The following is a 10,508-nucleotide window of genomic DNA, read 5'->3' as shown; positions in this document are numbered from 1 at the left end:
CGACGTCAATCAATACTTCACCAACATTATCCACGAAATCCACAATGACAATCAAAAAAATTGCGCTACTCAACGATACGAATACACTGTTGCAACAACAAAATTTGTACAACCAACAACACCAACTGAAATTGGATCAAATTGAAAATTACGAAAATTATTTGGCCACTGAAACGGAACAACCACAACACTACCACCACGCACAACAACAAAAACAATTGAATTTTGAACAACTACAACAGTATTCAATTCAGCCACCAACACAAAGCAAAACCACCAACAATACACAGCAGCAACAACAACAGCCACCCAATAATGGCCACAAGAAGGCCTATCCGCCGCACAGCAGTAAATTTCCAGTGACCAGCAGCAATCCGAATGGCAGCGCTACTCCGCCCGGCACCGCCGAGGAGTTCGAGTTGATGGCCATCGATGGTAGTGGGCTGCTTCAGCGCGGCGGTTCCTCATCCTATTCGTCTTCTTATGAAGAGTCGATCAGCAAGAGTTCATTCGACTCCATTGCCTACTGTCATTTACATAACAAAAACAACAACATTAACAGTCTCAACAACAACAGCAACAACATAAACCATAATCACTACAACAACACGAGTAATTCATCCAACTCATCAACGCCATCAAAGCGTTGTGTTGGCGTCGGCGGTGTCGTCAGCGCAGATAGCTCTGGCACGGGCTCAGCGTCCGGATCGGGGGGGCATTGGCAGCTCATTGAACAGCTCGGCCGGCTCGTCACCCAGCGCCAACGATGCACCGCCGTTGATTGAGGGCTTGGGCGGTGCGCCGCCTGAGTATGAGTTGCTGCCACTGGCGATGTGTAAGCAGGTGGCCGCTAGCCTACTGCAACCACCAGCGGGTAAGCACCGCGAGCTGCCCGTCGATGTGCCGGACAGCTTCATTGAGATAGTAAAGACGCCGCCGCGCTATCCACCGCCACCACATCTGTCTTCGCTCTCATCGCAGATATCGTCAAATTCGTCCAACTCGACGGCGAATACCACACTGACGCACATCAACTCATCGTCGGCCTCCTCCTACAACAACAGCAGTAACATCAACCACAGTCACAATCATACTAACGATAACTCTTTTTCGCCCACGTGCTCCTCCATCTCGGGTTCATATTCGGCTTTGGCATCCATTTCCGCCACGGCCTCGGCTGGTGTATCGTTGTCGGCATGTTCACCGCTCTCCATGGATCCCAATCATCATCAGTCAACGGCAACGACCACAAAGTCAACGTCCGGTGGAGGTTGCCATCCACTGAAGCAATTGGTTAAACAGAAGAGTCTGCTGTCACTGGGCTCGTTGGGCAGCTCTACTGAAAAATTAGATAAATCAGCAGCAACGCAGCGTCAGCAACCACAACCGCAAGTGCCGTCGGGTGGTGGCAGCGGTGGCATCAACGGCGGCACAAATGCAGGCGACGGCTGCTTAATGGTGGCGAGCTTGATGGGCAAAGGTGGCAAGCCGTCATCCAAGCGCAACGATGAGGTACTACCACCACTTGTTTCTTACTCCTCTGCCCACTCTATTCACTCTGTAAACTTCGTGAAAACTGTAATACGTTTTTCCATCTACCTCTTTCTCTCGCCCCACACTCTTTGGTGCAAACTTACGCTTGGTGTCACACTGCCTCCTGTCGTATTTGCGTTGTAACAGCAGCAGTGCTATGCTCGGCTCGTAGCTCCTCTGTAGTCCTTACTTACGTTTCACCATTTTTATTTGGTGCTATCACGGCTGGCTGGTTTGCCGATCCTTTGTACATTTTTCTTTCTTATTATATTCTTTCTCTTTTTATTTTTGTTATTTTAAACGTAAGTAGCTGTAGCCTCTTTGTAGTTTCCTGTAGTTTGTTTAGCACTATTTCCAGTCCAGCGGGTTTCAGCTTTATCTGAAAAAAAAAGAAAAATGTATGCATGTAAATATAAGTATATTGATAGATCGAATGGTCTCAGCTTTTTCCTTATCCTTTTCTACCAAGTATCGAGATTTTGTTGTCTTATTCCCAAAGTTAATTAAAGTGTTTTCTCATAGTAATTTGTTGAGATTTATGCTCACGCTTTCCTCCTTATTTCAAAGTGGAGCAAAAACCCCTTAGCAAATGTCTCCCTCAGATAGCCCTCATACAAAAGTCTCTGTATCCTTATTCACATCTTTATGTCTTTATCTAAGTTAAGCGCACTTAACTTAACCACACGCTCTTAGGTGTCACTATTCATAAAAAGTTTTATGTTCACAAGATTATTCCATATCTGCAGGGCCACCCATAAATTCGCCAAAGTGCTACTTTTTTGGAGCTGCCACTGCCAATGAACTCGCTTTTATAACGACATTCCGTGGCGTCTCTTAAGTGGCTGCACTTGTCCTTGTCACACACGCTTGAGCTGTCGCTGCTACTGTGCGGAAACACTGAGCTTTGCTGCAACACATTAAAGCGCTTTAAAGCGCCAAATTGCAGCCAAATGTGGCAGCAACAAATTACCAACGCGTGCTGGCACAAATCCTGTGCTCGCCAGTTGCCCAGCCTCCTCACTCAACGTGCAGCAGCGCGCGCTCGTTTTTTGCGCGTGTGACGCCTCACGCTGCGTCTGCTTTTTATTTTCTCTGTCGTATTTTGTTGACAGTTATGACGCACGAAACGAATGTGTTGCAATTGAATATGCGACAGCTCCTGCTGGCGTCTGTGGCAGCGTCGTCATCGCCTTCTCAACAAATCGGGTGGCTTTGCGTAACTGTTGCAGTGGCACATGTTGAGCGTTCTCTAATGGATGGTGTGAATTTTTATGACAGTTGCATTCAAAGTGGCTGCTTTTTAGCGATGTCAAGTCGTTGTCATCGTGCGCTCATAAATTTCATATTTGCCCCAAAAAATTGCGTAGTCATAAAAAAGTTGTGCGACGTGGCGTGGACTTTGGGAAGGCGAGCTCACCGATGCAGATGAGCAGACACAATAAAATGACGTGAAATTGCATACTTAATGCGGCAATAGATGCCACATGTGGTACGAGGGAAGCGTTCTGCCAAACACTGCCATGATTTTGGCAGATCTAAGTGATCTAAGTATATTCGACGTGATTTTCCGACGAAACCATCAAAGTTTTTAGAGGCTATCAGTGAAATTTGTTGTTTTTTTCTTTTAATCTCTCTTTATTTTTCCGTCTTTATTTTTCTGTCTCGAAGCAGATCGCTCCTTTCGTTGTGTTATGCTCGCTGTTCATTTAATACGTTGCGCTGTATGACTCATTCACTGCTTCCTGATCAAGAGTTTTCTAAACGCTGAGACCCGCGCGCCATGTTCATTACCAATTTTCGCGTCTACAAAAAAGATGTATTTTCTTAATGAGGTGTTCGGAAGGTAGTAACTCAGAGATAATAAGCTTTCTACATTTTGTTATGACTAGAGGATTGTATGGGATGTGCTAGTATATTGCAAGCGATGCAAAGTTTTATATGCGCTCTTAAACTTCATTAAGGTTTTCCTCGTGCTGATGAAATCTCCACTCTGCAGCATTATTCATAAAAATAAACAATATGTATGAGAGAAATTACACCTATGTCCATACATTTTTGTTTAATTTTTACAGTCATATTCTTGCCAGCCATTCGAGTTAGCATTAATTTCACACAGAAATGTAATAACTCAAATTCCAATCTCGGCCAGCTAGGAGTATCTCACTAGAAATCTCTGCTTTCGCATTTGAATTGTGGAAAATTAATTCCGCATAAAAGATACCATTTTGTTCGCAATTAGTTTTGCTTTGCTGCCGCAGGCACGTGCAAAATTTTCTCAGCTACCTTAACGTCTAACCCCTCACGTGCTCAGCACGGCGTTACTGAGCTGTGTGTGTACTAACTGGCTACTTTTTGCTGCCGGAAATTAAAGCAATCGTAATAATTTTAAATGTTGCCAATGCTGGCATGTTCCGCCTGCTGCACCCTGAGCATCAGCTACGGCGTGTGAAAATCGCAGTGCTGCGGCCACCATTGCAAGCTTCGAATGATGTGTTGCTGGGTTAGTGCACATGTTGCAGATGGCGATGGCTTATCGCATTGGTAGCGGCAATGTAAACGTGCCACAAATGCTATGTATGTGCGCAAAGCTGGTGCCGGTGACTAGGTTGAAAAGTCATGCTGTAGGCGACTGGAAAATTATGTTTCGGTGCTGACCTAAAAACGGATAGCAAAAATAAAACAGTTGGCGCGCAGGTAAATGCTAGCAAGGAGCACACACGGGTCCCACCTAATCACATAGTATACTGCATCGGAATGCAGTTAAGCGTTACTCCAAAATGTCGGGGGAGCAGTTGATCCAATTCGCGGCGCTTTTTTATGAGCAACACTTTTACTAGTGGCAACTAAAACGGTTTATGTTAATTTTCGTACTTGACGTGAGTGCTGTGCTAAGTCGTCATAGACATAAATGTTTTGGTCGCACCAAAGTTTTGGTGTCGTATAGATTTCATGAATCATAAAGTTTATTTTTCATTTAGGAACTTTTTAAAGTGCTAAAAGTAGCGAAAAGAATTCCTAGAGTGCTGTTAAGTTGACTAGTCAGCTAAGTTGTTGACCGTGAAAGAGCGAGAAATCGATGCAGTTGCAGTTCATGATATACTCAGATCTAACTGGCTGTGATTAAACAAGAATTTGGGCTCCATTTTGAGAATGAATTTATTTAATTAATTTTGCCACTGTTCATGTTCGGCTCTTGTAGCTATGCTCCAAAATTATTGATTCCTGGTGTTGATTGGTCTCAGGGTGAACGAGCAGCACCTAAGAAGAATGAATACTGTTATATATGATTTTCTATATTGGATTTACAGTTATGCTCCTGTTAGCGGAACTAATAGGTCTCACTGTGTACTTAGAAAATTATATTTACATATCTCTTCTGAAAACTTACCTTTCTCTCTTCAAGCGCTACGCAGGTGTGAGTTTTTTTCTTTTTATTTAATTTATTTCTACTTGGCCATATCCAGCTGCCCTTAGATTTCATCTTGAAAAAATATAGCTGAAAGACATTACAATAAACAAATACCCAAAATTAAATTCTCATTGACCTGCTTTTTAACCTCGTCGTGTATTATTTTAGTTCGGAGGAGTTTACATCCCTGCCGCCGTAATTGGTAAAGTTTTCGTCTTTATTTGGTACATTCTTTTTGGAATTTCCTCTATAAAGATCTATGTAGGCAAAGTAAAATTATAGCAAACAACTAATGTGAATCTCTTTTCAAAAACTTACCGTTAAGCTTTCTGTGTGAAATATCCGCCCATGGCAGAATTGAAATTACTGCAGCTCCACTTATTATGGTTTTCACTGCATGACTTACGCAATTTTTTCTTTTTATTTCATTTATTTTCTTCAATTGTATTAATTAACCATTATTTCAACTTGAGTTTTAGTATGGTCATGTCGGTCATGGCACTGACACATTTTTAACAACATCCCTCCGCTGTTTGTAGGAAATCGCCCTTCTCACCTGCAGCTCTGAAATATAAGCAAAACACTTGAACACTTTTATTTTCATTTAGCTTACACACTTACTCACCCACTCGTTTCCACAACCTCATTTTCCATTTATGTACGCTACATGCTCAACTTTCATACTGACCCACAACGAAACTAACAGCTACTACTAGTAACTAACAACTGTAATGTGGATAACGGCCTGTAAAAATATTTATTAAAATTCTTTTGGTTTTTTATTTAAAATTTTATTAATATGCATTTTTTTTACTCACCCTCCTTCGCTGCCGCCGCAGTTGAATGGTTCTGTGAAACCGGTTCCGCCACCGCGCGATCACTTGCGCATCGAAAAGGATGGTCGCCTGATAAATCGCACGCCAGCGCCACAACTTCCAGACCGGCGTATGGGTAGCAGCGGTGTAGGTGCGCCCCAGCAAATTGCACAAATTGTTGAACCGACACTGGAGCAACTGGACAGCATCAAGAAGTATCAGGTGAGTCAATATGTAAAATTATTTTCGTTTTTATTACAATGCAAATACTTATTCTGGGCACAATAGACCTGCTGGTCGCAGTGCATGCCTCTATTAATTATCTAAATACTTATTCAGCGTACGAGAGAAAACAATACGCGTTTAGATCTGCAAATTTGTTGGATTGCGTACGAAATTTGATCAGCTGTTCGCAGCGCAGTTACTTATTTTGTTTTTGCTAGTAAAGCTTGTGTTGTAAAATTCCTAAAAATATGCAACACTTTTGCGTCAAACGCTCTTTCTCGTTCGAATGATTTTACGTTGCGCCAATGCAGTGGCAGCAAAATTGTTTATTTTGCAGGCACGCTGGCATTGTAAATATTTTTTCCAGCATAGATTTGTGTTGGACGTGGCATACGCTTGATTTAACAATTTTATGAATTTATGGAATTTTACGTGCGGGAATAGTACGCACATGCTGGTCGTAAAAGTTTGTGCCACAAAATAGTTTGGGAAATTGTGGGCGCTCGACGAGAAGTATGCAAGAGTGCCCTGGGTATCTTTTAGAAACTTCCGGTAGAGAAATAAGTTTACAGCCTAAGAGGGGAAAATCAAATAATGTATATGAGTTTCAGTTCCAGAGAAGGGAATAATTAATTCATAAATACATATATAAATATTTTTTTTTTACACTAAAAAATATATTTTAAATGTGACCCAAATACCTCTTCCAACCATGCGTCGGCAAACAATATGATCATCGAACCGCAAGAGTAGTTGAGCACCTTCCCACGGGCCACTTCGACGCCACAGCCACGCACCCAGCTCCAGCTTCAGCGCGCGCAAAGCAAAATATGCAAATCGCAAATAATGTAGAATAGAAATCAAAAGTGCTTGGGAAAATGTCCGCATATGAAAAGTTCCAGAGTGGGGTGAGTAAAAGCGCAAAAGCCGCAGTGCAACAAGAGCCCGGGGTAGGTAAAGTAAAATATGAATAATTCACATGGAACAAGTGAACAAATGAAATAAAAAGAAAAAGAAAAAGCGGAGTAAATACAAAGCAGCGAGAGTGAAATATGCAGTGCTGCGAGTTGCATTGAAAAATGATATTGGAAATTCAAAGAAGCCAACCGCAATAACTGTGTAACTTCTACAACAACAAGCAAGTATAATTTGTAACGATAACAATAATCATAAGAACTATAGAGTATACATAGATTGAGCCAGGCAAGAGCACTGCGAATGAACAGAAAAGGTATGGCAATTGCACTAGCAGGTGAGTGAAAAAAACGCAACTGGAAGCAGTCGAAGGTGAGTAGGGGAGCCATAAATGTGGAGGAGTAGTATCCCCAAAGCACTTGCGCAAATATGAAGGCAAACACTGGAAATAAAATGAATGAAATAAAAAGAAAAATAGAACTAAAGCCAGCAAAATAAATATAAATGAAAAGCGGAAATGTGGCTGACGCAGATGGCATGTAACAAAGCCCATTATGCTTTGGTAAATATCACAGCCGCGTAGGTATACACAGTGCATTGGTAATAAGTGTCCATGGCTGTATATATGCAGCATGCTAAAACGTGGTGAATAGAGCGCGTACGACTCAAGTGCATGCAGCTCCAGAATCATTGCATACTTTGCGGCTTTAGCGCACGAACGGCACAAGACAGGCAATGCAGTTGGGTGAGAGAGTAGCAAAGATGGTGTGAGCGAAGCGAAGGCTAAGGGGTCAAAAGGTGAAGCAAATACAATTCCAGCAAAAAAAAAAAAAACAGAAGACGGAAAGGGCGCTGAAAATGTTTGAATTAAAATAAATATTAGATGGGATTAGTTTGCAAAGTGGATTGAAGAAAGCAAAATGTGCAGGATGCTGAAGAAAATCCTATGAATATTGATACATAGTGGGATTGAAGGGGCAGTGCATCGCAGCGCAGCAAAAGGTGAAGAGTAAAGTAAGGTAAAGAAATTCAATGGATTTCTATTGAATGCAGTGCGCCGCAGGGAGTCTCTTGATTTGGAAATGGAAATAACTGTAATAGAGTATGCTACTCACGGAAAACAAATGACAATGCATAAAATTGATTGGGAAAATTTGCTAAAAAATTTACGAAATTAAAATAAAAGATAAGCCCTGACTGAAAAGACAAGTGAAGGTTGACAATTAGATATACATACATACATACATGTTACTGTTGATCACACATAGACTCTTTAATAACTACATTATGGCCACATAAGATATCTTAGAAGCCATGAAACATTCATAAAACAATTTGGCTACTAAAATCAGAAGTTTAACACTTGAACCGATAACCATTTGGGACAGCATCGAAGGCAGGGAAAATCTTTTTATCTGGAGCTACCGGTCCTTTTGTCAGGACATAATCCAACTTATTTATAGCCCTTCACACACACTTTTGTCTATCAACGGAATGCGTTAATTTGCGCTTACCAAAGCCTACCTATATCGTAAATGAGCCCACGCGCCATGTCGCCTTCTCTTCACAAAGGAAGTTTATCGCCCACAAGTGCGCTCACCTGGGCCTTAAATAGCTGCATAAATACACTAGCAAGCAGATTACCTGTGCAATCATTGTGACAACTTCTCGCATAAAACTGGCCCGCGCCCAACACAACTGGGGCGGGGGTAAAAGTGTTTTGAAAGCCCAATGTTTGTTGTTCTTCATAGTTCTTAGCATATTTATCAAGTCATGAATTTGAGTGGCAGAAACTTGGTTGCCAACTCACTATGGCACTTTATGCCTTTTAATAACAACAAATTGAGCCGAGAACTTTTCAGATAAAAATAAACAAAGTTGTGTGCGAATTGCCCGCATAACTGTATTTGTTCATAGTTGTAATTCTATGTACATGTATGTGTATTTGTGTGGTGCGAAAATCGAGCAAATGCGTTGACAGCGATGACGCAGGGATGCTGTGTGCGGTTGGCAGGCGGGCAATATTGTAAGCATCAGCAGCACGAGCCGTTACAAAAATGGTTGACAGCTTCCGGTGGACGCCAAAGGCAAGACATAAAAATAGACGATTGCTAATAATAGCACTGCGGGAAGTTCGAAGGCGCATGTGGCTTGGGAGTGAGATTGAAAACGGAACTCAAGGAAGCGCAGAGAAGCGAAAAAGGGGGGAATAGCCTGTCGGAAGTCTTTGCGTGCAGCATTGAAGTGCCAAAGTGTCAAAGCGCGGAAATGTGAAAAAGTGCCACTCGAAGTTAAATATTATGCAAATACTTGCTAGACCATCAACCTCACGCGGTTTGTTGCGGATATGAGGAAAATCGGGCGATGAAGGGATATTGTATTGCAAGGCTTTGTTACTTTTAAGTGACAGACAACCGAATCATTCACACTTTCGTCCAGTTATAAAATTTATTCTCTAAGTTAACAAATTTTTGGTCATCAAAGCTGTGGGCATTATAAACAAAATATTGAGTAGCTTTTAGTGTGGCGGAGTGCTTTTTTTGCAAGCTTTAGTTAATGTTAATTGAAACCCATTTCTTACCGTTCTTTGTTGACGCCAGTAAGCTGGACTACTATAGTCGGTTTATTTTAAGCCTAAAATTATGCATTGGCGATGAAGCCTATTCTTCAAGGTTTTTCGAAAATACTATACTTTTATTCAAAATTAAAGTCTTGTCAGTATTTTAGAGTAGATTGCACTTGCGTATTTCTCTAGATGAAACCTTTCCGAGCAGCGAAGCGTGATACTCCAGTAAAATTAAAGTTTGCTAAAGTAAGATCAGCTTTGATTAAGTGAGTTGCCCATGTGGATTCAGATAGATATCCATTGCAGTACGCGGCAGAGGTTTACCAGCATTCTAAGCCTACATGTTCTTATGATCATTCTGATTCTTCCAACGAAACTGTGCACTTTCGGGACAAAAAATATTCAAGGGATATTCACACTTCTAAATGGAATCTGCGCTTTTCTCAGCTCTAAGGTTCGAAAAATGATTACCACGGGTGCCCTGGATGACGTCCTTGCGGCTCGATAATAATAGTTATTTTTTCGATTATCGATTATAATCTTCCAGTCGTAGGTCTCAAAGTCTGTTAAATTTCCTGGAAGAGATACGATTAATATTTTCACAATACTAACTTTTTCTCCATCCGTCGAAGAAAAGAACGTCAAATTAAGTACAAATGCGATCTCGTAGCTTGATGAACAGAGCCTCTTGTGTCAATACTCGTTCTGTGCAAAATATAAACATATCCTCTGTCCGCGATTCAATGTCTCCCTGTACGCGCTAAGTCTGAAGATCGGCCTATGTAACTCACATACATATGTAGATGCCTCACTTTCGCCGTTTACCTTCAACTAATTCTGTGTTTGAAGCACTCTCCTTCATTACTTTTGCCTTCTTTCTTTACGCGCCATTATAAATGCAGACAAACATTCATTCAAGTTTGCCGCCTTTACCTCTTTTATTTTGATTCCAAAAATTTTCAGTTGACCCATTCTATTGTGCGTCTTCATTCTATGGCCGCCATTGTCTTTTTTATGTGCTCGCTTTATGATGGCGCCATAAGCG

At 41.5% G+C, this 10,508-nt stretch overlaps 1 protein-coding gene across 1 annotated transcript in view; it reads left to right on the top strand.

Annotated features, from left to right (window-relative positions):
- Positions 1–6: 6 nt before the first annotated feature.
- LOC118751150 overlaps positions 7–10,508 on the top strand; it is a 45,929-nt gene continuing 35,427 nt past the window's right edge. The window contains exons 1-3 of the mRNA XM_036485914.1: positions 7–668; positions 700–1,512; positions 5,782–5,979. Of these exons, the coding sequence (XP_036341807.1) occupies positions 45–668; positions 700–1,512; positions 5,782–5,979 (1,635 nt within the window). The 5' untranslated portion in view covers positions 7–44. The remainder of the gene's footprint in view (positions 669–699; positions 1,513–5,781; positions 5,980–10,508) is intronic.

Source organism: Rhagoletis pomonella, unplaced genomic scaffold (assembly GCF_013731165.1).
Source record: "Rhagoletis pomonella isolate Grant_MI unplaced genomic scaffold, Rhpom_1.0 Rhpom_scaffold_00563, whole genome shotgun sequence".
NCBI lineage: Eukaryota > Metazoa > Arthropoda > Insecta > Diptera > Tephritidae > Rhagoletis > Rhagoletis pomonella.
The sequence above is the reverse complement of the archived record's forward strand: the minus strand, read 5'-3'. Positions and strand labels throughout refer to the sequence as shown.